This window comes from Pagrus pagrus (genome assembly GCF_965226575.1).
Source record: "Pagrus pagrus genome assembly, chromosome: 2".
Classification (NCBI taxonomy): Eukaryota; Metazoa; Chordata; class Actinopteri; order Spariformes; family Sparidae; genus Pagrus; species Pagrus pagrus.
This window is the reverse complement of record NC_140186.1, coordinates 17,071,417-17,097,011: the sequence shown is the minus strand read 5'-3', so window position 1 is coordinate 17,097,011 and position 25,595 is coordinate 17,071,417. Positions and strand designations below refer to the sequence as shown.

General features: G+C 38.1%; 2 protein-coding genes and 1 long non-coding RNA gene across 3 annotated transcripts; all 3 read right to left on the bottom strand.

Moving 5' to 3' along the window:
• Window positions 1–856: 856 nt before the first annotated feature.
• LOC311270755 lies at window positions 857–1,431 on the bottom strand. Its single transcript, XR_014624292.1, has 3 exons — window positions 1,309–1,431; window positions 1,078–1,139; window positions 857–937 (listed from the first exon to the last, which is right to left on the bottom strand). It is a non-coding gene; the product is annotated as an uncharacterized lncRNA (long non-coding RNA).
• An 8,037-nt stretch (window positions 1,432–9,468) lies between these two features.
• Window positions 9,469–11,932, bottom strand: LOC311273745 (uncharacterized protein). The gene is made up of 5 exons (XM_084380962.1): window positions 11,903–11,932; window positions 11,327–11,731; window positions 10,483–10,635; window positions 10,323–10,384; window positions 9,469–10,241 (listed from the first exon to the last, which is right to left on the bottom strand). The coding sequence occupies exons 1-5, from the start codon at window positions 11,922–11,924 to the stop codon at window positions 10,119–10,121; spliced, it is 765 nt and encodes a 254-aa protein (XP_084237088.1). The 5' UTR covers window positions 11,925–11,932; the 3' UTR covers window positions 9,469–10,118.
• Window positions 11,933–18,915: 6,983 nt separating this feature from the next.
• LOC311269591 (uncharacterized protein) lies at window positions 18,916–20,546 on the bottom strand. The gene is made up of 5 exons (XM_084373817.1): window positions 20,531–20,546; window positions 19,991–20,359; window positions 19,385–19,525; window positions 19,200–19,261; window positions 18,916–19,059 (listed from the first exon to the last, which is right to left on the bottom strand). Exons 2-5 carry the CDS (start codon window positions 20,124–20,126, stop codon window positions 18,997–18,999), a joined length of 402 nt encoding a protein of 133 aa, XP_084229943.1. The 5' UTR covers window positions 20,127–20,359; window positions 20,531–20,546; the 3' UTR covers window positions 18,916–18,996.
• Between the last annotated feature and the right edge of the window lie 5,049 nt (window positions 20,547–25,595).

Below are 25,595 nucleotides of genomic sequence, written 5' to 3'. Positions count from 1 at the left end.
ATAATAATATGAATAATAATGTTATATATCTATAATAAAAGAAACGTGTATATAAATACACTGCTGGATAGATTACATACGGCTTTTAATATACATTTACATTTGGAGATTTATTGTCTGATGGCTTTTTATGATTTTGATGAGAATTCCTGATTAGATAAAGATTGATTATGTTAAGTATTATTGATTAATCAGTATTATTTCAGTAGTCAAGTTTATAAAAAGGAATTGGGACATTGTGTTTGGACAAGTAACTATCAAAAAAATAAATAAAGGAGGAGAAAACCATATCAGATAAAAAATGTGATAAAAATGGTTTGAAGATGTAGAAAGACTTTTGATCTTAATGTTTCCTGCTATGATTTCAGTTTGACCACATCATCATTTCTTTAAAATACTTTAATAGACTGAAATATGTCACACATTGAGGAGAAAGCCTTTTACTGCCTTTGGTAGTATTTCGTTTTTATTAGCCCACAGCTTACAAGTATGGATTCAGTGCATGATAAACAGCATAACTAATTCTTATTACTTGATGTTAACTACTCACATTAAAAATGAAGGAAATCAGACAGAAAATTGGTTTAACGTGGTGAAAAAGTGAATACATGAATAATACATTTATATAAGTTGTGATAATGTATGTGAGGAAAAAGACAGTTTACTGGTTGATTATACGCCTGAAAACAAACTGACCACAAACCAAGCGCTCGCATATTTGCTTTGGCGGTGTCTCAAACCACAGGACGTACAACAACAAGAAGAAATGAAAACTTCACAGTTATCCTGAATTAAAAAGTTTTGAATTTGAACTATTTTCATTGTTGGTTTTTGCTTGAATAAAGCAAATTTATTGGTGCGCTCCATCCTCTTCCTACTGGTGTGTTTGTGCCTCCTTGGCCCGGAACAAAACATGTGTGAAATACACATCTTCATCCTGAGAGACAGTTTGACATTTATTATTTTTGTTACTTACAATTATTATTATGTATCTACTGTTGTGTTATTATAATGAAAGATTTCTGACAGAAACAATACAAATACATTTAAAATTCCCAAAGTATTACTCTTCATTACCTGATTCCATTTTGCTTCTCTCCTGGTGTCAGGTCTTTTCTGGAGGGTTTCAGGTTCCTTATCTACAAAAATAAATATGGCATTATTACAGAGTAACACCCAAAGGCAATACTTTTGCAAATATCGTGATATAATGACAACTTCCCTAAATATTTAAGTAATTGTTTTAACATAACCTGAAGTAAGGCAGGGAAAAATTATTTCAAAAACAACCGACATAACAGTAAGTACCTGCTCTCTGAAAGAAGTGATAAACCAAAATAAAGGAGAGGGCGGACAAGAGGATGGTGAAGGCTGGAGAGAAGACCAACATCCAGGACACGACAGGCAGAGGGCTTGAGATGCACTGACAGGAATCAGGTGAGCTGGAATCTGTATCAAAGACACATGTGGATTATACATTTATTTTTTTTCTGTTTTTCTCTTTGCTCTGGCTTCTTCACCCGCAGTCAGAAAACATTACAAAATTCGGCATCCAAACTGTGATGTTCATCTTCTGGAACATAATGTGAGGCTGTGTGGTTCCTCAAATGCAAAATTTCCCCAAAAGTGGTGATGCAAAATGATAAAAGTGGAAAATATTAGACTTTAAAAAATTTAAAAATTAAATTTTAAAAAATTATCATGTAATGTAATTATTTACATGATGTCAAACCCCAGCAGTCTCTGATTTGGAAGGAGTTTGTTGTATCTTCATGTATTTAATATCAGATGAGCAGCTATATGACATCCTTCACATCCTGTTCTCCCGAATACAGCCCATTTCCTCACATAGCTGTACAGAAAGCTTTGCATATTGGACTTGATATTGTGATCTTTCACAAACTTTAACATAATATGAAATGGACATATTTGCACAATGTAGCGATAAGTAAAATGGATAAATCTACTTCACAAAATTGACATAAAAAAAAGACCACAATACTAACTGAGTATTATCCTTGTTGTGACGTTGCCATATCTGTAAACAGTTTTTGGAGTAATTTTATCGTTTTCCTCCACTATTGTACGTTCAGAGCCCCTCATCTGATTCAGTAAGGTTCATGATCAGCAGGTCATAGGACTTAGAGGAAGTGTTTCTCACAAACTTAAAACGAGGTCAGTTTTAAAATGTATAGTTTTAAGGATAAACAGAGGCTGGTTCTCATGAGAGCAGTTCCTGTACCACACTATGTAAGCTCCAGTTGATTTTAATAGGATAAGAGTGTTCTGAACTTTGGTCCCATTCCAGTATCTCCTCTGAAGTGATATCTATTCTCATTTGAATAAAGTCTCTGGCTCATTAGATTTTCAGCTCACTTCAGCAATAAGTGCAATATGCAACCTTTAACCCTGTTTGAGCCTGTCCTCTCACATTACAAATGTAAAATTATCCCAAAACTCACTGTGAATAAAAATACATAAAGGGTGCATGTTTAAGAACGACTTACAACAATTCAGTTACATGAAGTCCCAGATATGACAAAAATGTATTATATGATAATACACTGTGTTCATGCACAAAATCCTCACATACAGTGAATGGTGAGTGAACTTCGCTGTGGTTCAGCTTTTTCATCATCAATATAAGTGCACAATATCCGGGCTTCTTACTGTATGAATTTAGTCAAAGGATTGAAGATATTTCAGGTACAAAGATAATTCAGACCACAATACTTACTGAGAATGATCCTTGTTGTGACGTTGCCATATGTGTAATCAGTTTTGGAAGTAATTTTATCTTTTTCCTCCACTTCTGTCTGTTCAGTTCCACAGTAGTAGAGCCCCTCATCTGATTCAGTGATGTTCATGATCAGCAGGTCATAGGAATTAGAGGAAGTGTTGTCCACAAACTTAAAACGAGGGAAAATCTTCAGGAAAAAATCATCAGTGTTAACATTTTTAAATTTAAGGATAAACGTAGGCTGGTTCTCATGAGAGCAGTTCCTGTACCACACTATGTAAACTCCAGTTGATTTTTTGCAGTCACAGTACAGAGTGATGTTGTCTCCTGGTCGGACTGACACCTCCAACACTGATCCAGTGACCTGATCATGACTGTAAGAAACGACTCCTGGAACACAAACACAATCATAAAAGCAGTTAGAAATGTGCTCAGTGTTACAGGGTTTCACATGACAGCAGGTGCAACACAACAACACTGAGTGTAGGAATGAACTACTCTCAAAATGTAACCTAAGAATTGTGATTAAATCATCCAAATATTTCATCAAAAGATTTACCTAAGAGAACGACCAGAAGCATGTGCAGCCCGTCCATATGTGATGATGATGAATGAGAGTTAAAAGACAGTGAAGCAAAACTTTCTCACAGATTTCACAACTTGCGCAAACTTTTCCATTAAAGGAAATATAGGCTGTGATTGGCCAGTCAAGTGGAACATTTCTTCTGTGGTTGTTTTCTATTGGTGTAATGCCACAGTATGTGACATTCTGCTCATTGATGTTTCCTTTTGATGTAACATACCTAGAGAAGGTGTTATCATTTACATGGTAGCGTTCTGAAAGAGTACTACGTAGAGTAATGCCTTTGAAGGACCTAGAGTATATTTGGTCTTGGTTATGCCGTCCACTCTTTAACATTCATGTTGTTAGACTTTAAATTGTAAATGTATTGTTACTATGCAGCCTGGTGCCATTTTCGAAGATGTACAACATGGAAAACTCATATTTAGATACATACTGAGATTTTATGTCATAAAAAGTCATGGACCCTTAAAAAAATGACTGCACATGAATTAAAACTTGTTATATTTGAAGTCACTGTTTCTGCACTACGTGTGTGTTGGTTTCCTGTAAGCCACAGTCCTCAGTCCTCATTAATGTGCATTGCCTACTCTAAGTAAGCAATTCTTTTGTCTCTGATGTTTTCCTATTTGAGCTTTACTCTACTGAGCTCATATGTTTATAAAGCCTTGCACTTGTCTCACTTATATTTTTAATCCAAGTGTCGTCCAGACTCTGAAGCAATGGCTACATGTTGTTTTATTAAAGCAGCTCAGGGCTCTTTGACACAACTCAGCAGTGTTTTGTTTGGTAGAAACTATTGTTTAAAGAGTAAGAATACACCAGGCAGAAAAGCAGTGTTTCACTGTCATCAGGAACACATTTATAATGTACTGTAAATAAGTTTACTAGAGCATAGCAGAAGTTAAATGACAGTTTCAGACTTAGGGCTGACTATAAAAGCACAATCATACTGTAATGAAAAGTTGACTTTTATGAAGTAGTACATAAGTACAAATTACATGCAACAACACGCATATAAAAAATATACTTGAAAATACATTTCGTAATGTATACTTTTAAGGATGTTCCTCAGTTTTAAATGTACTCTTCCTGTGCAGATGTAAAATAATATGCAGTCATATGGTCAGCACTTAGCCAATCATATGAGCACTCGCAGCTTTCACACTAGCATCTTGCCTTTACTTCAATATAAGAGCGCATTGATTTAAGATAATTTCATCAAGAATTACAACATAAATCAATTCTCCAACATACATTATAACAACAAGGTTGGCTGGATAAGAGCTAACATGATAAGTTTACCTGGCTAACCTGAAGTTAGTCTGGATAAGTTATGTGATGTTTAGGAACAGGGGACGGGACTTTACTCTGTTGTCTGTGGTTTAAAGTGGTGTGTGTGTGTGTGTGTGTGTGTGTGTGTGTGTGTGTGTGTGTGTGTGTGTGTGTGTGTGTGTGTGTGTGTGTGTTGTTAAAGCACGCCTGGTGCAATATGCAGCTTCAGTTGGCCTGCATGAGGGGCTCTACTCTGTGGGTTTCCTGTGAGCCTGGGTGACACAGTGTGGTTGAGATGAACTTCACTGTCATTCTGTATTGTGTTGTAACTTCTCTGAGGAAGAAGTTTAAAGTGTAGCAATCTTGACTTTCTGTGTTTTTTGTCCATGGAACACATTCATTACTCGTAACATCCATTAAATTACTATTACACTGGTCTCATTGTCTTTGCAAAATCAACTTCAACATAACAAATACACAACTTGCCACCCACCCACGCTTAATACAGGTGATGCAGTTTGAATTTTATACACTGATGGACTTTTATGTCTCACAATTTTTTTTTTTCAATTTTCTTAGTTTGTTTTGATATCTCAAATGCAAAATTGCCCTCAAACTGACAAAAGATAGGGATCTTTTTTTTTTTATTATAGAAATGGATGGACAGATGTGTGGTACAACAGGTTTACAGAAAGCTGTTGAGAAGTAACAGGGCCCTGTTTCTAGTAAAGAAATGATGTGGTACCACATTTGTGGGAGAAAAATATGATTCTCCCAGGACATTCTGGCCTCATACAATAGGACGTCATACGTACCCTGTACAGACATTAAAGTCTGGATAAGGATAGATAGTTTATAAAACAAGATCTTGGAGGAGCAAAATAACAGCATGTCTGTCTGCACAGAGTGCCGCCATGATAATCCTCCAAGTCTTCCCAAATGATCAAGTTATATCTACAGCTTCAGGAAGCATCCCTCCCATACATGGTTATCTGTTTAACAACATATCAAGGGGGGTGAGTGCAGACCTCTTCTCACCTCTAGCCAGAGGGATAGGAGGAAAATAGGACACAGACACTAAGTCTGCTAACATAGATAGATCGAAGGCCTCTTTACGAGTTGTACGCAAAGAATCAGCTTTGCCTCGGCTTGGTTTGACTGACCAGGTTGCAGAGACATGCTCCTCATAGAACAGTCTTCACTATCCTTATCCAGACTTTAACATCTGTACAGGGTACGTATGACGTCCTGTTGTATGAGGCCAGAATGTCCTGGGAGAATCATATTTTTCTCCCTCAACATTGGTGCATCAACTTATGTTGATACTGTTTTCAGCTTTTAAGGCAGTATTGGAGGCATTTCTGCTACAGGAATTAGTACGGGAAAAACACCAATTATAACCAGTAGGTGATTTGAGGGGGGATCAGAGAGGACTGTTTATCTCCATGCCCTAGTAGCATAGAGTGCAGGGGCAGAAGGGTTGCTAATCTGAATATGTCTAGATGCTTGACTCATTGATACTCTATCTGGCCGAGGTTAGTTCAGTTTATAATCTATGGCCTCGACCGTGGCTCAGAAATATCAGTAGCCTAACTGTGCTGTGTATTAATAAATCCATGGCGCTGTCCGAGGTGCTGAAATAGCAGACGGATTTGTAATTGAGCCTTTTTGTCTCAGTACCACCTGTCTTGTGTTGGATATATTATATTCTCTAAACTCGTTTTAAACACGTTTACATCATCATAAAAATAAATTGGATATAATTGTCACATTAAAGCAGGGGTTCCCAACCACCGGGCTGTGGACCCATACTGGGTCTTGGGTTGTTCAGTGTCAAGCTGTGAAAACCCAGTAGGAACAAAGGGGACTGATGTAATTGCCATTAATGTACTGCATTGTGTTTTGTTATTTATTTCCTAGAAATGGCAACCTTTTTATTACATATCACAAGACAAACATTTTTTTATTTACATTAAGATTTTCAAATAACTGATTTTATTCATGAAAGTGTGAACATGACAATGTAAACATTTTATTGTTTACCACCCAGGGTTGTCTGCAAATTATAGCTCATGTCTGGTCTGTGTTGTCAAAAAGGTTGGGAATATCATGTATTGCTTCTGTTGTAATCAACCTAAGGGTTGTTAACTCATGTGCCGTTCTGTTGTGGCAAAAATCTGATCGTTTTGTTAGTGCTTAAAGATGATATGTGGCCCTTCTCTGCTACAAACAGCATCGCCAAAACAATACTATAGTCAAAGACTTTCAAAATCATTTGGACTCGCAGTTTGTTCCACCAGGGATTTTGATTTTCTTTTTTTTTTCAAGAGACACTTTTGTTTGGTATTTTTTGGCAATAACAGAATCCAGCAGCGATGGTAAATTAAAAGATTAATATAAAGCACTGTGTCATCAGTGTGGACTGCTTTGAGTCTCCTTTCTTCTTGGGCCTTTTTGTGTTACTACTACTACATATCTACTAGAGGTCAGCAGAGCTTCACCTTGAGATGGTGTTTCTAACTCATGTTGTGTTTTCCAATACACTCATCTTCACTACAAGTGTTTATGAATATGTGTAAAAAATCTAGAGGAATACTTTAATAAGTCAAAGTAAATATTTCTTTTGTCATCCAAAACACCACAACAAGTTATTTTTATATACCTGAAAGATGCAGATAGGATAAACCAAGCATAACCCCACTGACCATTGTTTCTCTGCAAGAAACCACACTTTGCATCTGTCTGCAAACAAATCACACTCACATAAAATGCAGCCAAAGATGATTTTTATTGACTTCACAGGGTTAGGATGTGGTCAGTGATTTGACGTAGACTCAGAAATAAGCTGTAAATCTTAATGTAGCTGAGGTGGCTGCAGAGCTGCTGGATACTGAACAGGGTTTTGCTCAACTATAGCTACAGATTTTTTCAAAAATACATTTTAAAAATGTCCAACCAAATTAGGAACAATGTACAAAATAAAATGTAATATTTTTGTTAAATCAAACCCATTTCCACAAACACCTTCAGCAGCCTGCAGCTTCAGTCTGTTTGCATGTTAAGCTCTGCAGTGCATGAGGGGCTGTGTGTCACTGTGGGTTTCCTGTAAGCCTCACTGATCATACCTCGAATTGTATCGGACTACCGGCCACAGATTGTGAGCTGGCAACTAACTTGAGATAAAAACAGGAAATTGCTTGCAAACAGCTTTCGTGTCTTGTTACAGAGACACAATCATCACCACCTTTATGAGATGTTACAGATCGATTTTAATCAAGAATCTGAACCTGACACTTTTTGCAATCAGCAACATCAAACAATTTTTGTATAGAGAGGTTAATGTGTACGTCTGATCAATTTACACACTGTTATTTAAGTAGGGAGTGAAATAAAAGACACATCTTGTCCGTGAAGAATGAAAGAATGAAGGAAGGAATTCAGTCGTGAATATTTTTTCATAAATGGAAGAATGGATACACTGTGATTCATGCATCTAACGGTGGAAAAAAAATCCAGACCAGCTGGAATAGAAATTAAATGGGTAGACATGATTGAAAAAATATTATGTTTTTTTTCTTCAAATTTGTCCCCATAAAATTGTTATCAATACCAGCACAGTTGAAATTTGACATTGCATTAATTGTTCACAATGATGATTATTATTATTGTTTACATGGAAAAATGTTTCATCTCACCAGATATACAATACTGAGCACATTGAGCCAAAACTTTAAATGCCTTGTTGACAGAGTAAATATTAATATTTCCTTGGTATATTACTACTGTAATTTGTTTAGTTGGTAACAAATCACTTCCTCATAGCACTTAAGCTGAGAATAATTGTCTTCGTCATCCTTTAACTTACAAACCTGTGCACTAATGCCTTCATACGCTTCTAAATAATAATATGTAAAACAAGTATACATAATTAAATTTATTATACAATTCATTATGTTAAGTTGTTTGGTTATACATGCTCCAAGAATAAGTACTAAAGTCAGAAAGTGTTCATCTTCTTTGTTTTCTGTGATGCCTGTTTGATATCCAGGGAGCGTAACACACAAGATCTAACATTTTTAGTTGAAAACAATGATTATGTACTGATTATAGCCAGAATTGTATGATTAGTTATAATTCACTCCAAATCTATTTATATTTGACACATGATTGTTTTTTAGATATGAGGATGTTAAGACTATCATCACCTTACTAACACTGGCATCTGTGTACGCAAGAACATAGAACATATTCTATGTTGTGGCCACAGATACGACCAAGAGTCAGAAATACGTACATCCAAATGTAGCTGAGGCCGCTGCAGAGGTGCTAAATTCTGACTGAAGATTCTGACACCTTCCAGCACAAGAGTCAGTGACACTGCGCACTGACCTACAGGTTCAGTCTGTTTGAACGTCAAGCTCTGTAAAGGTGTTGCTGTTTGTCAATGTGGGTTTCCTGTGAGCTGCTAACATGGTGCCACATGATGTGGCCGAGGTGGGCTTTATTGTTAACACTATATTGTCATGTTACTTCTCACAAACAGAAGTTGGGCATTAAATAAATGAGCTAAGGACGAACATTAAACTGTAGCCATCTTGGCTTCTGTACAGTCTGATTACTTTGAGTTTTATCCTCTGCTGCAGCTCTAACATAACAAATACTAAGTTGTATCAAACTCTACTCATGAAGGGGATGAGGCTGATGGCTAACTCAGATAAAAACAGGAAAACATTGATCTAACAGCCATCATGTCTTGTTACCGACAAGCAGCCATCACAATGGTTATGAAATGTTAGGGATCGATTTCAATCAAAAAACGTGAAGCTGAATTGTAATCAACAACAATAAACTGGTTTTTTGGAGGTTTTTTATTTTTTCTTAATTTTTACAGCACATCCATTTTAATCTTTTATTCAATTGGTGTAAGGACATAAAGTACCTTCTCCATCTCTCTCTCTCTGCTTATACAAGCCTGTAGACGATTTGTTGAAGTTGTTTAAAGCAGCTGGACTGTGGATTTCTTTGTGAAGGACTCGGGTCGGATTTTCCTCGACAGCCCAAAGGATGTGACTTTATGCACGTTCTCGAGTGCCTCGTCTCAGTGCTAACAGTAGCCAACGTTCATTTAAAAATGCAGTTTGCTAACTAGACTAAACTAACGACCAGCTTCAAGAACAACACAGAAGTTCTGCAGAGCCCCTTTAAAGAGTAGAAATGCAATTCCAACATTGTAAGTACTGTGTGTCCGAGAAGTAACAAATAAAATCCTGATACAACTCTTTCTTACAACAATTATACTGATCCTCTGAGGAGAGCTGACACTAAAGGGTAAAGTTTAACCTTTAAAAGAAACACAAGTGCTTTTTGCCTTGAAACAAACATACAACAATAAAAACACCTGTATTTTATGGATACAAATGTTCCTTCTTGTCTAGTTCTGCCGCTTTAAATGGGGACACTTAGTTTTATAATTCTCTATCAGTCATCATCATACTCTTTTTTTGTTTTGTTTTAGGCGCTCTACATCCTGGAAGTGTTGATGGCAGAATAGGTGCTGAAGTCAGAACTCTGACTTCTCTTCTTCTTCTTTGGTCTCTGTGATGGCTGACGGATTTCCAGTGCAGCGTAACACACATCTTCAACCTAAGATTTGATATTTGTTTACAATGATGATCACGTTGTTGTTTAATGCCACAGTGCATTATGTTCTACTGTTACACCTACCTGATTTGGTCCTGTTTGATGTCTACTTTCAGGTTTTTGCTCATCGACTTGAAGGCCTTGAGCTGCAGAAATAAATACAGCATCATGGTCAATGAATTATGTGGATTCATTATTCAGAAAATGTCTGATATTACTACTTCAAGTTTAAAAAGTGAGTTACCTTTCTTTCTACAGAGATGATAAGCCACAAGAGTGGAGATGAGAGAGGAGAGAACAGCAGAAACTGGACACAGAGAAAACAGCAGTCTCCAGCACACATCACAGTCTTGTGCATTCAGGCGGGAAGGCTGACAGTGATCAGTCTCACTCGAGTCTGGAAGAAACACAAAGTTGTGTCAATGAGATTCAGTCATTTCTGATCTAACTAACATGTCAGAATTAATATACGTTTCTTTTTCATTGTGTTCACCATGGTTTCATGTGTATGTGGACATGAGTGTGATAGCTGGAAAACTCAAGTTTTCGTTGAGCAGAAAATAAAATAAAATCCTGCATTGCCATTATTATATCTCCTGCCAAGACCGATGCACAGTGTACTGTTGACCCTGCCTTGTTGATAAGACTATTCTCAACTTTGGTCCCATTCCAGTATCTCCTCTGAAGTGATATCTATTCTCTATATTCTCATTGGATTTTCAGCTCACTCCAGCAATAAGTGCAATATGCAACCTTTAACCCTGTTTGAGCCTGTCCTCTCACATTACAAATGTAAAATTATTCCCAAAACTCACTGTGAATAAAAATACATAAAGGGTGCATGTTTAAGAACGACTTACAACAATTCAGTTACATGAAGTCCCAGATATAAATAAAACTTTTTATATGATAATACACTGTGTTCATGCACAAAATCCTCACATACAGTGAATGGTGAGTGAACTTTGTTGTGGTTCAGCTTTTTCATCATCAATATAAGTGCACAATATCTGTATCTTACTGTATGAATTCAGTCAAAGGATTACAGATATTTCAGGTACAAAGATAATTCAGACCACAGAACTTACTGAGTATGATCCTTGTTGTGACGTTGCCGTATCTGTAATCAGTTTTGGTAGCAATGCAATCTTTTCCCTCCAATTTTGTATGTTCAGTTCCACAGTAGTAGAGCCCCTCATCTGATTCAGTGACGTTCATGATCAGCAGGTCATAGGAATTAGAGGAAGTGTTGCTCACAAACTTAAAACGAGGGTACATCATCAGGAAATAACTTTTTGATTCGATATCAGTTTTAGAATTTTTAGGTTCAAGGATAAACGGAGGCTGGTTCTCATGAGAGCAGTTCCTGTACCACAATATGTAAACTCCAGTTGATTTTTTGCAGTCACAGTACAGAGTGATGTTGTCTCCTGGTCGGACTGACACCTCCAACACTGATCCAGTGACCTGATCATGACTGTAAGAAACGACTCCTGGAACACAAACACAATGATAAAAGCAGTTAGAAATGTGCTCAGTGTTACAGGGTTTCACATGACAGCAGGTGCAACACAACAACACTGAGAATGTAGGAATGAACTACTCTCAAAATTGAACCTAAGAATTGTGATTAAATCATCCAAATATTTTATCAAAAGATTTACCTAAGAGAACGACCAGAAGCATGTGCAGCCCGTCCATATGTGATGATGATGAATGAGAGTTAAAAGACAGTGAAGCAAAACTTTCTCACAGATAACACCACTTGCGCAAACTTTTCCATTAAAGGAAATATAGGCTGTGATTGGCCAGTCAAGTGGAACATTTCTTCTGTGGTTGTTTTCTATTGGTGTAATGCCACAGTATGTGACATTCTGCTTGTTGATGTTTCCTTTTGATGTAACATAATTAGAGGAGGTGTTATCATTTACATGGTAGCATTCTGAAAGAGTACTACGTAGAGTAATGCCTTTGAAGGACCTAGAGTATATTTGGTCTTGGTTATGCCGTCTGCTCTTTAACGTCCATGTTGTTAGACTTTAAATTGTAAATGTATTGTTACTATGCAGCCTGGTGCCATTTTCAAAGATGTAACAGGCCAGTCTACGGTAGCAGCTGTTGGTGAGACAAAAGAGACTGACTCTTGTTACCAGTGATAATCACATCGGCTGTAGCTTTTAATTCCTACAAGTAATCATATTAGAATAAGTATATTATCAATACTTACCAAAACATCCTGTGTATGGCTCATGTGTAGATTGTTTGATCTGCCAAACTCAACTTCAACCCTCATCTCTTCCCTAGAGACTTTCCTCCCAAGAAAAATGACAACACTTGTTGTTTCAGAAAATGTCCCAAAACACCAAAAGTTGGTATTCTGGAGATCTGATTTTGTGTTTAACCCAAGAGTTAACCCACAGTGACTCCACCCATCGGCTTGTGGACTACTGTTTGGATGCCTTGAGTTTGCATTTGGCCGTCGCCAGCTTTTTAGAGACAGAAGTTACTTATTCAGAGGGTGGAGCTGGGGTAGATATCCTAATTGGATCTCACCAGGGACCCAGGGCACCCCATGGTGCACGCAGTGATTGTAAGTCAATGAATCAACACCATGACCACACTGGAACCATACGCTAATATAATAAAGACTTATTTGAAACTGGCAAGACACGTGCAGAGATTTCCACTACACTGCAACAGACGACACTGAAGTTGGCGTCCTATTGACAGCTTCTTACTGGAATTTTCCAGACCACCTTAAAAGTGGCGTTCTGCCTATAGATGGTGTTGTTCAGTCATTTTCAAACCAGTTTTGATCATTTTAACTCTAACCCTTTTCTTATTGTCCTTGCTCATGGTAAACTGATTTTCAGTCTTTTTTCTATTCCTACCTATTTGCTGTGAATCTACCTGCTCAGTATTAAAATGCCTCAAGAAACCAATACTCCAATATGACAGGTGACATCACAGGGGGATCAGAGAGGACTGTTAACGTTTCATGCCCTAGTAGCAGAGAGTGAAGGGGCAGAAGGGTTGTTAATCTGAATATGTCTAGATGCTTGACTCATTGATACTTTATCTGGCCGAGGTTAGTTCAGGTTATAATCTATGGCCTCGACCGTGGCTCAGAAACATCAGTAGCCTAACTGTGCTGTGTATTAATAAATCCATGGCGCTGTCCGAGGTGCTGAAGTAGCAGACGGATTTGTAATTGAGCCTTTTTGTCTCAGTACCACCTGTCTTGTCTTAGATATTTTATCTTCTCTAAACTCTTACATGCTCACTTCTATACTAAACTGTTACAAGTTAAACTGTACAAGATTTCCATTTTTCAGGTTTTTTCTTTACATCATCATTAAAATAAATTGGATATAATGGTCAGAGTTCCTAACCACCAGGCCGTGGACCTGTACCGGATCTTGGGCTGTTCAATACTAAGCCTTGAAAAACCCAGTAGGAACAAAGGGGACTGATGTAATTGCCATTTATGTAATGCATTGTGTTTTGTTATTTAATTACTAGAAATGGCAACCGTTTTATTTATTATCACAAAGCAAACATTTTTTATTTACATTAAGATTTTCAAATAACTGATTTATTTATGAAAGTGTGACCATGACAATGAAAACATTTTATTGTTTACCACGCAGGGTTGCTCGCAAATTATAGCTCTTGTCTGGTCTGTGTTGTCAGAAAGGTTGGGAATATCATGTATTGCTTCTGTTGTAATCAACTTAAAGGATAACTACCGTTTTTTACAACCTGGACCTTATTTCCAGCAAACTATATGGTCATTTACTCACCCAGATAACTTTGGTGTCATTTGAAGTCGTTCGGACGAAATTAGATCCAGTGTAGCGCCGATATATCCATATAATGCGAGTGACGGGGCAGCGACACACAGCCTCTATAACGCATTATCTACCACGAAACTAGTTCATTTCACCAATATTTTGTTAGATATGCTAGTGCTATTCCCCTCTGAGTCCGGGCCCGTCCGTTATCAACATCCGGGGTCAAACTAGCAGTAGCAGCTACAGGTAAACAAGCTGGGCTGTCGCGGGTGCGCGCGCAGCTCAGAGACGACATCTTCCAGGTCAGAGGTAGTAGGTCAACCTACAGACCCCGGATGTTGACAACAGACGAGCCCGGACCATGGATCTATAATACATCCATGGCCCGGACCATGGATCTATAATATAACCTGGATATGACGAAGCCTCTCAGCAGGCACGCCGATTTTTTCCAGTGGCCACTCGCGGTATTGCAACAAAAAATCCCATGGGGCCCAGAAAGCATTTTTCCCATAAGCCGTAATAGTAAAAGAGAAGCCTGTAAAACTGTTCTCAGGACACCTCCAGCTGTCACCACTGTTAATTGCTAATCTTTGTATTCCATATTTTTAAGTCATGGACTTTTAAACCGTCATAAAGTTTTGTAAAGGCCAGAAAAGCCCCCCCAAAGTCTCATTTTCCATGGTGACGTCACAGCTGTGTGCGTGCACTCCCAAGCGCGGTCGCGCTGTGTCTCGGGAGCGAGGATGCCTGTTGGCTGAATGACAGCTCTGAACGGGGCTAAACGTGGTGGGAAAAGTGAATTAAATGACTCCAGGGTGAGTCTTTTTCAAGACAGCGTTGTGATACAAGTTTCATATTTTAATGGCATGTATTTTAAATGCAGTTCTAAAGGTATTTTGGCGTTAAATCACCCGCTGAATGACCGCATTTTCACTTACTGCCAGTGCCACTGCTGTGGAAAAGTCTAAAAGTTATTTACCATGCATGTGATAGTGTCGGTGATGTGTGTCACCAGGGTCTGATGACTGTTTAATATCCTTTTCATCCTGTCATAACGACCTTTTATTACGGTTTGAACCGTCTCAGTCTGATGGCCTGGAATTATGCAGTCTGCAGCAGAGCTGATGATGATGATGCAAGTATAAACTACAACGCAATAAATAATAAAGATGAATAAAATAGAAAAATATAAGATACAATTAATTAAGAAATGCACATTTTACTTAAGTAATGTCAAAGCGTTCTCTATTTAAAGAAAGTAAGAAACAACAGTCAACATGCAGTCACATGTTATACTCTCACTTGGCTCTTACAAACTATTTTTCTCAGGTTTGCAGACTGTTATCACAAATTAAACCATTTTTACTTGGGACAGATTTGTTTGAGCCTTGGAAATATTTTACAATTATTTTTTATACATATACACAATCAACTTAATGTACATGAATAATGGCACTTGCACTTCGGTAGAGATATTTGTACTTTATTGGATTCGCACACAACATTGTTTACACATCACAGCAGCTCCGCCTGAAAGGGAGAGTCAGGATCCTGAATAGAGGAGACTGGACATGCTGTATCACTTTGTTAGTATTTGGTGGAACATGTGCCATCATTACTGTGTCTCACATGTGTAGACTGTAGTGCCATAAGTGTGTGATTTAGTTGAGTCACTGTGTACAGTATGAAACACTAAACAGACAGTCGCTCTCTGGCCACAGAAAAAATAAAAGTTCCCATCTCTGTGGCACCGTGAGTCCGCGACACAAACGCGCCCCGTAACATGTAATCGGTTGTTTATGACAGATCGGACTACACAAATACACACAACATAACATGAATATGATAATCCATCGATCCACCGATTGACTTCGCTGAAACAAATGCATACGACCGGGAGGAGGGCTAGGAAAACAGCGGAGAACAACGTTTTATCCTTACTTAGACATAATAAAACAACACAAATAAACCACGTGTAGTCTATAACCATGACTTTGAGAACATCATCGGTCGATGTGCCTATAAATCATCATTTGATTGTGTAGATCTGTCGTTACCGCTCAAACTCATCCACAAGCACTCATGAGCGCGCGGCGCTTATCCAGAACGCAATTTGCTCGTTCTCATTGCCCCAGGGCATGATGGGAGGCCCCAGAGCATCATGGGGGGTGACTCAACTGCGCATGCTCTATGGGCCCCATAACACGGAAGTAAACCCGGAAGTCAGAAACTTTTTCGGCGTATGCGCCAGGCGAGCAACTCCGTTGAAATCAACAGCGGCCATTTTCCGGTCCTGTATCCACTAATAATACATCCATGGCCCGGACTCAGAGGGGAATAGCGCTAGCATATCATAACAAAATATTGGTGAAATGAACTAGTTTCGTGGTAGATAATGCGTTATATAGAGGCTGTGTCGATGCCCCGTTACTCGCATTATATAGATATATCGGCGCTACACTGGATCTAATTTCGTCCGAACGACGCCGAATGACACCAGAGTTATCTGGGTGAGTAAATGACCATATATTTTGCTGGAAATAAGGTCCAGGTTGTAAAAAACGGTAGTTATCCTTTAAGGGTTGCTAACACATGTGCCGGTCTGTTGTAGCAAAAATCTGATTGTTTTGTAAGTGCTTAAAGATGATATGTGGCCCTTCTCTACTACAAACAATACTATAGTCAAAGACTTTCAAAATCATTTGGACTGGGAGTTTGTTCCACCAGGGATTTTGATTATTTTATTTTTTTCAGGAGCCACTTTTGTTTGGTATTTTTTGGCAATAACAGAATCCAGCAGCGATGGTAAATTAAAAGATTAATATAAAGCACTGTGTCATCAGTGTGGACTGTTTTGAGTCTAATGTCTTCTTGGGCCTTTTTGTGTTACTACTACTACATATCCACTAGAGGTCAGCAGAGCTTCACCTTGAGATTTTGTTTCTAAATGTTTAGAGATACACCACCCATATCTCCACCTTCTCTGTTTTTCACAGAGAAACTACAAGTGTTTATGAATATGTGTAAAAAGTCTGGAGGAAGTCAAAATAAATATTTTTTTGTCATCCAAAACACCACAACAAGTTATTTTTATATACCTCAAGGATGCAGTTAGCATAATTCAAGCATACCCCCACTGACCATTGTCTCTCTGCAGGAAACCACACTCTGCATCTGTCTGCAAGCAAATTACACTCAGATAAAGTGCAACCAAAGCTGATTTTATTGACTTCACAGGGTTAGGATGTGGTCAGTGATTTGATGTAGACTCAGAAATAAGCTGTACATCTAAATGTAGCTGAAGTAAAAATGTCCAACCAAATTAGGAACAATGTTTAAAATAAACTTTAATATTTTTGTTAAATCAAACCCAATTACACAAACACCTTCAGCAGCCTGCAGCTTCAGTCTGTTTGCATGTTAAGCACTGCAGTGCATGAGGGGCTGTTTGTCACTGTGGGTTTCCTGTTAGGTGTTACTGATAACATGAACTGCATGTTGTTGTTGTTAAATTCATACTCTCACACTCTGTATTTTCTTAGTAACCTTTTAGAAAATGATTGATTGGTCATATCAAAGCATGAATAGATAATGAACAAAACTATGTAAGAAAAGAAGAAAAATGCATTTACAGTACACACTGTGGTTCATGGCATCAACAGTGTGGACATGATTCACAATAAATCACAATGGTTATAATCGTAGGCATAAAGCATTCACCCCTATCATCCTTTCCAGTGTTGGCTATGAGAAACCCTTCAATTGATGGTCAATAAAGTTTTTTCTCCTGACATGGCATCGGTCTTTCTTACGCTGTTCTGACATTTATTTAAGTGTTGCCACACAGCAGGTTGCTTTCGCAGTCTAAAAGGGAGTATCTGAAAGTAAATACAATTATCAAATGAGTTCAATTAGTAAATTATCCCGTAGATGCAAAGTACCTGAACAAGAAACAAAGCGTCTCATCTATTTGCTTGACATTATTTTGTTTGTTCATGATCAGAAAAAAATCAATTGTACTCGAGGGAATAGCTTTAAGGTTACCACATAAAACAATTAGAAGATAGGAATTTTAGTATTATATTTTATAAAATTATATTTCTATATATATTTCAGATAAGATACAATTGTCAAATGATAATATTCATTTTAATAATAATACAATAAATAATAATACATATTTGTATTTAATGTAATAATAATATTACTTTTATAGATCTATAATAAGAGACACTTGTATATAAATATACTGCTTTTTATGATTCTGATGAGAATGCCTGATTAGATAAAGCTTGATTATGTTAAGTATTATTGATTAATCAGTATTATTTCAGTAGTGTCAAAATGTCAAAAACTGTCAAAAAAAGAGGAGAAAACCACATCAGATGGCTTTTTTAATGAAAATGGTTTGAAGATGTAGAAACACTTTTGATCTTAATGTTTCCTGCTATAATTTCAGTTTGACCACATCATCATTTCTTTAAAATACTTTAATAAACTGAAATATGTCACACATTGAGGAGAAAGCCTTTTACTGCCTTTGGTAGTATTTCGTTTTTATTAGCCCACAGCTTACAAGTATGGATGCAATCCATGATAGACAGCATAACTAATTCTTATTACTTGATGTTGACTACTCAAATTAAAAATGAAGGAAATCAGACAGAACATTGGCTTAACATGATGAAAAAGTGAATATATGAATAATACATTTTAAATAAGTTGTGATAATGTATGTGAGGAAAAAGACAGTTTGCTGGTTGATTATACGCCTGAAAACAAAGTGACCACAAACCAAGCGCTCGCATATTTGCTTTAGCGGTGTCCACAGGACGTACAACAACAAGAGGAAATGAAAACTTCAGTTATCCTGAATTAAAAAGTTTTGAATTTGAACTAATTTCATTCTGTTGGTTTTTGCTTGAATAAAGCAAATGTGCTTGGTGCGCTCCGTCCTCTTCCTACTGGTGTGTTTGTGTCTCCAGGGCCCGGAACACAACATGTGTGAAATACATATCTTCATCCTGAGAGACAGTTTGACATTTATTATTTTTGTTACTTAGAATTATTATTATGTATCTACTGTTGTGTTGTTACAATGAAAGATTTCTGACAGATACAATACAAATACATTTTAAATTCCCAAAGTATTACTCTTCATTACCTGATTCCATTTTGCTTCTCTCCTGGTGTCAGGTCTTTTCTGGAGGGTTTCAGGTTCCTTATCTACAAAAATATAACAAATATTGTGATATAATGACAACTTCCCTAAATATTTGAGTAATTGTTTTACCATAACCCGAAGTAAGGCAGGGAAAAAACAAAGACAACAGACATAACAGTAAGTACCTGCTCTCTGAAAGAAGTGATAAACCAAAATAAATGAGAGGGCGGACGCGAGGATGGTGAAGGCTGGAGAGAGGACCAACATCCAGGACACATCAGGCAGAGGGCTTGAGATGCACTGACAGGAATCAGGTGAGCTGGAATCTGTATCAAAGACAAATGTGGATTATAAATATATTTTTTCTGTTGTTCTCTCTGCTCTGGCTTTGACCTGCAGTCAGTAAACATTAGAAAATTCGGCATCCAAATTGTGATGTTCATCTTCTTCCCCAATGATAGCAACAGGTGAAATCTGGAACATAATGATATCATTTGTGAGGCTGTGTGATTCCTCAAATGCAAAATGTTCCCAAAAGTGATGATGCAAAATGATAAAAGTGGAAAAAATGGGACTTATTCAAAATTATTTACAAGATGTCAAACCCCAGAAGTCCCTGATTTGGAAGAATTTGTAGTATCTTCATGTATTTAATATCAGATGAATGGCTGTATGACTTAATATTGTGATCTTTCACAAACTTTTATATGATAGGAAAAGGAAATATTTGCATAATGTAGCAATAAATTAAATGGAATTGACATAAAGATAATTCAGACCACAGTACTTACTGAGTATGATCCTTGTTGTGACGTTGCCATATCTGTAATCAGTTTTGGGAGTAATGTAATCTTTTTCCTCCACTTTTGTTTGTTGAGTTCCACAGTAGTAGAGCCCCTCATCTGATTCAGTGATGTTCATGATCATCAGGTCATAGGAATTAGAGGAAGTGTTTCTCACAAACTGAAAATGAGGGAAAATAGCTAAATGTGTGGTAAGGACAAGCGAAGGCTGGTTCTCATGAGAGCAGTTCCTGTACCACAATATGTAAACTCCAGTTGATTTTTTGCAGTCACAGTACAGAGTGATGTTGTCTCCTGGTCGGACTGACACCTCCAACACTGATCCAGTGACCTGATCATGACTGTAAGAAACGACTCCTGGAACACAAACACAATCATAAAAGCAGTTAGAAATGTGCTCAGTGTTACAGGGTTTCACATGACAGCAGGTGCAACACAACAACACTGAGAATGTAGGAATGAACTACTCTTAAAATTAAACCTAAGAATTGTGATTAAATCATCCAAATATTTCATCAAAAGATTTACCTAAGAGAACGACCAGAAACATGTGCAGCCCGTCCATATGTGATGATGATGAATGAGAGTTAAAAGACAGTGAAGCAAAACTTTCTCACTGATAACATCACTTGTGCAAACTTTTCCATTAAAGGAAATATAGGCTGTGATTGGCCAGTCAAGTGGAACATTTCTTCTGTGGTTGTTTTCTATTGGTGTAATGCCACAGTATGTGACATTCTGCTCGTTGATGTTTCCTTGTGATGTAACATAACTAGAGGAGGTGTTATTATTTACATGGTTGCGTTCTGAAAGAGTACTACAGTACATAGAGTAATGGCCTTGAAGGACCTAGAGTATATTTGGTCTTGGTTATGCCGTCTGCTCTTTAACATTCATGCTGTTAGACTTTAAATTGTAAATGTATTGTTACTATGCAGCCTGGTGCCATTTTTCAAAGATGTATAACATGGAAAACTCATATTTAGATACATACTGACATTTTATGTCATAAAAAGTCATGGACCCTTAAAAAAATGACTGCACATGAATTAAAACTTGTTATATTTGAAGACAGTGTTTCTGCACTACTAATTTGCAACAGCAGATATGTTTTGTAAGAAACGCAGTGTCACCCGGATTACATTCATCAACAAATGTCTTTAAAGGTCGTCAAACTCGTCACAAGTCAAAACTAGAGATTTTTACAACACTGTTGCTATGCGTGTTGGTGCAGATGTCGTCCAGAAGATTTTCAGCTCAAGCCCCTCTGCAGCATTGAGGGTTTGGCCGGGGCCTGCAGAAACCACAACTGTTTCCATCCACTTGTCAAATGTCAACTACTTGATCACCTACTGCAGCCCTGTGTCAGTGTGTGCATAAACGTGTGTGTGTGTGTGTATGTGTGTGTGTGTGTGTGTGTGTGTACACATGCATACATACTGCATTTGCCTCTACAACTACAACGACCCAGGATATACTGTATTCAGGCCTCCAGGGCGGGGTGAACATTTAGATTTCTTTGAGACAGAATGACTGTTTTTCAGAGTAGTAATGATGGCCTATGTAAAACATGGGGTGGGTGCTGGGCAGCTGACAGATAGCCGGAGGGCAGAAGTGTCTTCAGCTCGACAGGCAAACAAATGGATACAAGAGCAGAAGTTTGGCCACTTTGGTGGTAGCCAACAGTAGTGCAGACAGATGATTGATGATCTGGCTGATGTTTGGTCGCGGTGCTGGGCAGGAGGCTCTGTGGCAGCGGGCAGCTGAGAAAGCCGACTGCACTGGGAGTCACGCTTTCTTCTGAGGACTCCAAAATGGGGGCACACCCTGAAAAATAGCTGGGCAAGACACAATGAAAGAAGGCCACTGGACATCAGGGTGGCTCCTCAACTGGTCCACTGAAGCCTCATAGGGTTCAGAAGATACCGGATTGAGGGATCCAGGCTGGGAACTGGCCAACCCAGGGGAGGCAGGCAGTGGGCCAGCTGGTGAGCAGATGAACAGGTGGATGTAAGAGTCAGGTGATTTGGACTGGGGGGAACATCTGAGGGCATCTGGTGGATGGATCGTGAAAAAAAGATACTGCAACAAATTATAGTCAGCCACAACAAACCCATTTTGCAAAGCCCTACGAAAAAATATATTTATTTATATTTATTTATGGCTGACAAAACATTCACAAAAAATATAAAATAAAAAATCACAGTGGAATAGTATTTGATGTCTGATTTTTTTCTTCATGCTGTTCTAACGTTGTTACAAAGAAAGTGAACCTCTTAAACCAACCACAGAACAGGATGCTCTCAGTGTCAGAGGGAAATATGTGACAGGAAAGATCAGCCTAAATTATAACATCAACTCCCTGTCAACAAAGTCAGATAATAAATTGTAGACCTCTAAATAAAAATTATCTTTCTAAATTAAATTTTTGTCAATTTCACTGCAACTAATTCCCAAAGAGAATGCTTACTCAATGGGATCCCTGTTGTGATATTGCCATTTATGTCAACATATTTTGTAGGTAAGTGTTGTCTCATCCTCCAACTCGGTCTGTTCCACAGTAGCAGAGCACCTCATCAGACTCAGTGGTGTTGATAATCAGCGGGTCACAGGATTCAGACGACATTTTGTATGTATACTTTTAAGGATGTTTCTCAGTTTTAAATGTACTCTTACTGTGCATATGTAAAATAATATGCAGTCATATGGTCAGCAGTTAGCCAATCATATAAGCGCTCTTAGCTTTCACACTAGCATCTTGCCTTTACTTCAAAATAAGAGCGCATTGATTGAAGATAATTTCATCCAGAATTACCACATAAATCAACTCTCCAACATACATTATAACAACAAGGTTGGCTGGATAATAGCTAACATGATAATTTTACCTGGCTAACCTGAAGTTAGTCTGGATAAGTTATGTGATGTTTAGTAACAGGGAACAGGACTTTACTCTGGTGTGTGTGCGTGTGTGACGCCTGGTGTAATCTGCAGCTTCAGTTGGCCTGCATGAGGGGCTCTACTCTGTGGGTTTCCTGTGAGCCTGATCACATGGGTGACACAGTGTGGTTGAGATGAACTTCACTGTCATTCTGTATTGTGTTGTAACTTCTCTGAGGAAGAAGTTTAAAGTGTAGCAATCTTGACTTTTGTGTTATTTGTCCATGGAACACATTCATTACTCGTAGCATCCATTAAATTACTATTACACTGGTCTCATTGTCTTTGCAAAATCAACTTCAACATAACAATTACACAACTTGCCACCCACCCACTCTTAATACAGCTGATGCAGTTTGGATTTTATACACTGATGGACTTTTATGTCTCACAAAAAACTTTTATAATTTTCTTAGTTTGTTTTTGTATCTCAAATGCAAAATTGCTCTCAAACTGACAAAAGATAGGGATCTTTTTTTATTATTATTATAGAAATGGATGGACAGCTTTGTGGTTCAACAGGTTTACAAGTAGCTGCTGAGAAGTATCACATTGGTGCACCAACTTATGTAATTGTCGATAATGTTTTAAGCTTTTAAGGCAGAATTGGAGGCATTTCCGCTACAGGAATTGGTACCAGAAAAACACCAATTATAACCAGTAGGTGATTTGAGGGGGGATCAGAGAGTTAAGTTGAATGTGTCTAGATGCTTGACTCATTGATATTTTATCTGGCCGAGGTTTGTACAGGTTATAATCTATGGCCTCGACCGTGGCTCAGAAATATCAGTAGCCTAACTGTGCTGTGTATTAATAAATCCATGGCGCTGTCCGAGGTGCTGAAGTCGCAGACGGATTTGTAATTGAGCCTTTTTATCTCAGTACCACCTGTCTTGTGTTGGATATTTTATATTCTCTAAACTCTTACATGCTCACTTCTATACTAAACTGTCGCCTTTTCAAGATTTCCATTTTTCAGGTTTTTCGTTTACATCATCATAAAAATAAATTGGATATAATTGTCACATTAAAGCAGGGGTTCCCAACCACCGGACCGTGGACCCACACCGGGTCTTAGGTTGTTCAGTGTCAAGCTGTGAAAACCCAGTAGGAAAAAAGGGGACTGATGTAATTGCTTTTTATGTACTGCATTGTGTTTTGTTATTTATTTCCTAGAAATGGCAACCTTTTTATTACATATCACAAGACAAACATTTTTTATTTACATTAAGATTTTCAAAAAACTGATTTTATTTACAAAAGTGTGAACATGACAATGTAAACATTTTATCGTTTACCATGCAGGGTTCCCGCAAATTATAGCTCTTGTCTGGTCTGTGTTGTCACAAAGGTTGGGAATATCATGTATTGCTTCTGTTGTAATCAACCTAAGGGTTGATAACACGTCTGTTGTGGCAAAAATCTGATTGTTTTGTAAGTGCTTAAAGGAATAGTTCACTCTAAAACAAAATTTGGTCATTCATTCAGGAACACTCTCGTCATAGATTAAAACCATTTATTGCAACAAATGGCATACAGTTAGGCTTGGCGCTGAAGGCTCCGCTCCAAAAGCTCCCTGGATTTGACGAGCAGCATGCTAAGTCTCTCCAGGGAGCGCAATGAATGCCCCCCCGGAGTAGATCGAAGCAACAAGACAAATTGGAAGACTCAGACTAAGCAGGTGGAGGCTGGGGTGGTGGCGGCAAGCTTGCCGGCAGCAGAGTTGTGGGTGCAGCAGTGTTGAAGGAGAGAGATCAGTGTATGACAGCTTAGATTTAAATAGACCGCCTTATTCTAAAGAATGGATATGATTGGTCAGTGACTGAGGCTGGTCTGATCAGCTGGCTGTCAGCTGACTACAGCTGGGGCTTTATGACTTCCGTGTCCTGCATGAATTTGCGCTATGCTTCATTTATCGACTGCTGTGAGGGTCAAAGTTTCAAATCTCTAGTGCAGCAGATCCCTCTTGTGTTTGTGTGTCGCTCGGTCGCTCAAAGCAGGAAGTAAATGCCGGTGTGTATCTATCGCGAGTCTCGTTCGTCTTGTCCGGCGTGGCTTCCATAGTGCCATCGGCTGCGGGGGAGACTTGCGTGAACGCGGAGTGTGCCTCCATGTAAACATAGCATAGTGACTGTTTCTAACTCATGTTGTGTTTTCCAATACACTCATCCTCACTACAAGTGTTTAAGATTATGTGTAAAAAATCTAGGGGAATACTTTAATAAGTCAAAACAATTGTTTCTTTTGTCATCCAAAACACCACAAGTTATTTTTATATACCTGAACAATGCAGATAGCATAATTCAAGCATAACCCCACTGACCATTGTCTCTCTGCAGGAAACCACACTCTGAATCTGTCTGCAAACAATCACACTTACATAAAGTGCAGCGGAAGGTTTTATTGACTTCACAGGGTTAGGATGTGGTCAGTGATTTGACGTAGACTCAGAAATAAGCTGTAAATCTAAATGTAGCTTAGGCGGCTGCAGAGCTGCTGGATACTGAACAGGGTTTTGCTCAACTGTAGCAACAGACTTTTAAAAAAATACATTTTAAAAATGTCAAACCAAATTAGGAATGTTCAAAATAAACTTTAATATTTTTGTTAAATCAAACCCAGTTCCACAAACACCTTCAGCAGCCTGCAGCTT

What these genes read in the sequence shown, in the direction of transcription:
- LOC311273745 (XM_084380962.1), bottom strand. Translation starts at nt 11,924, where the DNA reads ATGCTTCTGGTCGTTCTCTTAG. An exon ending in GCTTCTGGTCGTTCTCTTAG is followed by an intron (nt 11,732 to 11,902) that starts GTAAATCTTTTG and finishes TTTGTGTTCCAG; the next exon opens with GAGTCGTTTCTTACAGTCAT. An exon ending in CACAACAAGGATCATACTCA is followed by an intron (nt 10,636 to 11,326) that starts GTAAGTTCTGTG and finishes TGTTTCTTCCAG; the next exon opens with ACTCGAGTGAGACTGATCAC.
- LOC311269591 (XM_084373817.1), bottom strand. Translation starts at nt 20,126, where the DNA reads ATGATCATGAACATCACTGAATCAGATGAGGGGCTCTACTACTGTGGA. An exon ending in CACAACAAGGATCATACTCA is followed by an intron (nt 19,526 to 19,990) that starts GTAAGTACTGTG and finishes TCTTTGATACAG; the next exon opens with ATTCCAGCTCACCTGATTCC. An exon ending in GAGAAGCAAAATGGAATCAG is followed by an intron (nt 19,060 to 19,199) that starts GTAATGAAGAGT and finishes ACTGTCTCTCAG; the next exon opens with GATGAAGATATGTATTTCAC.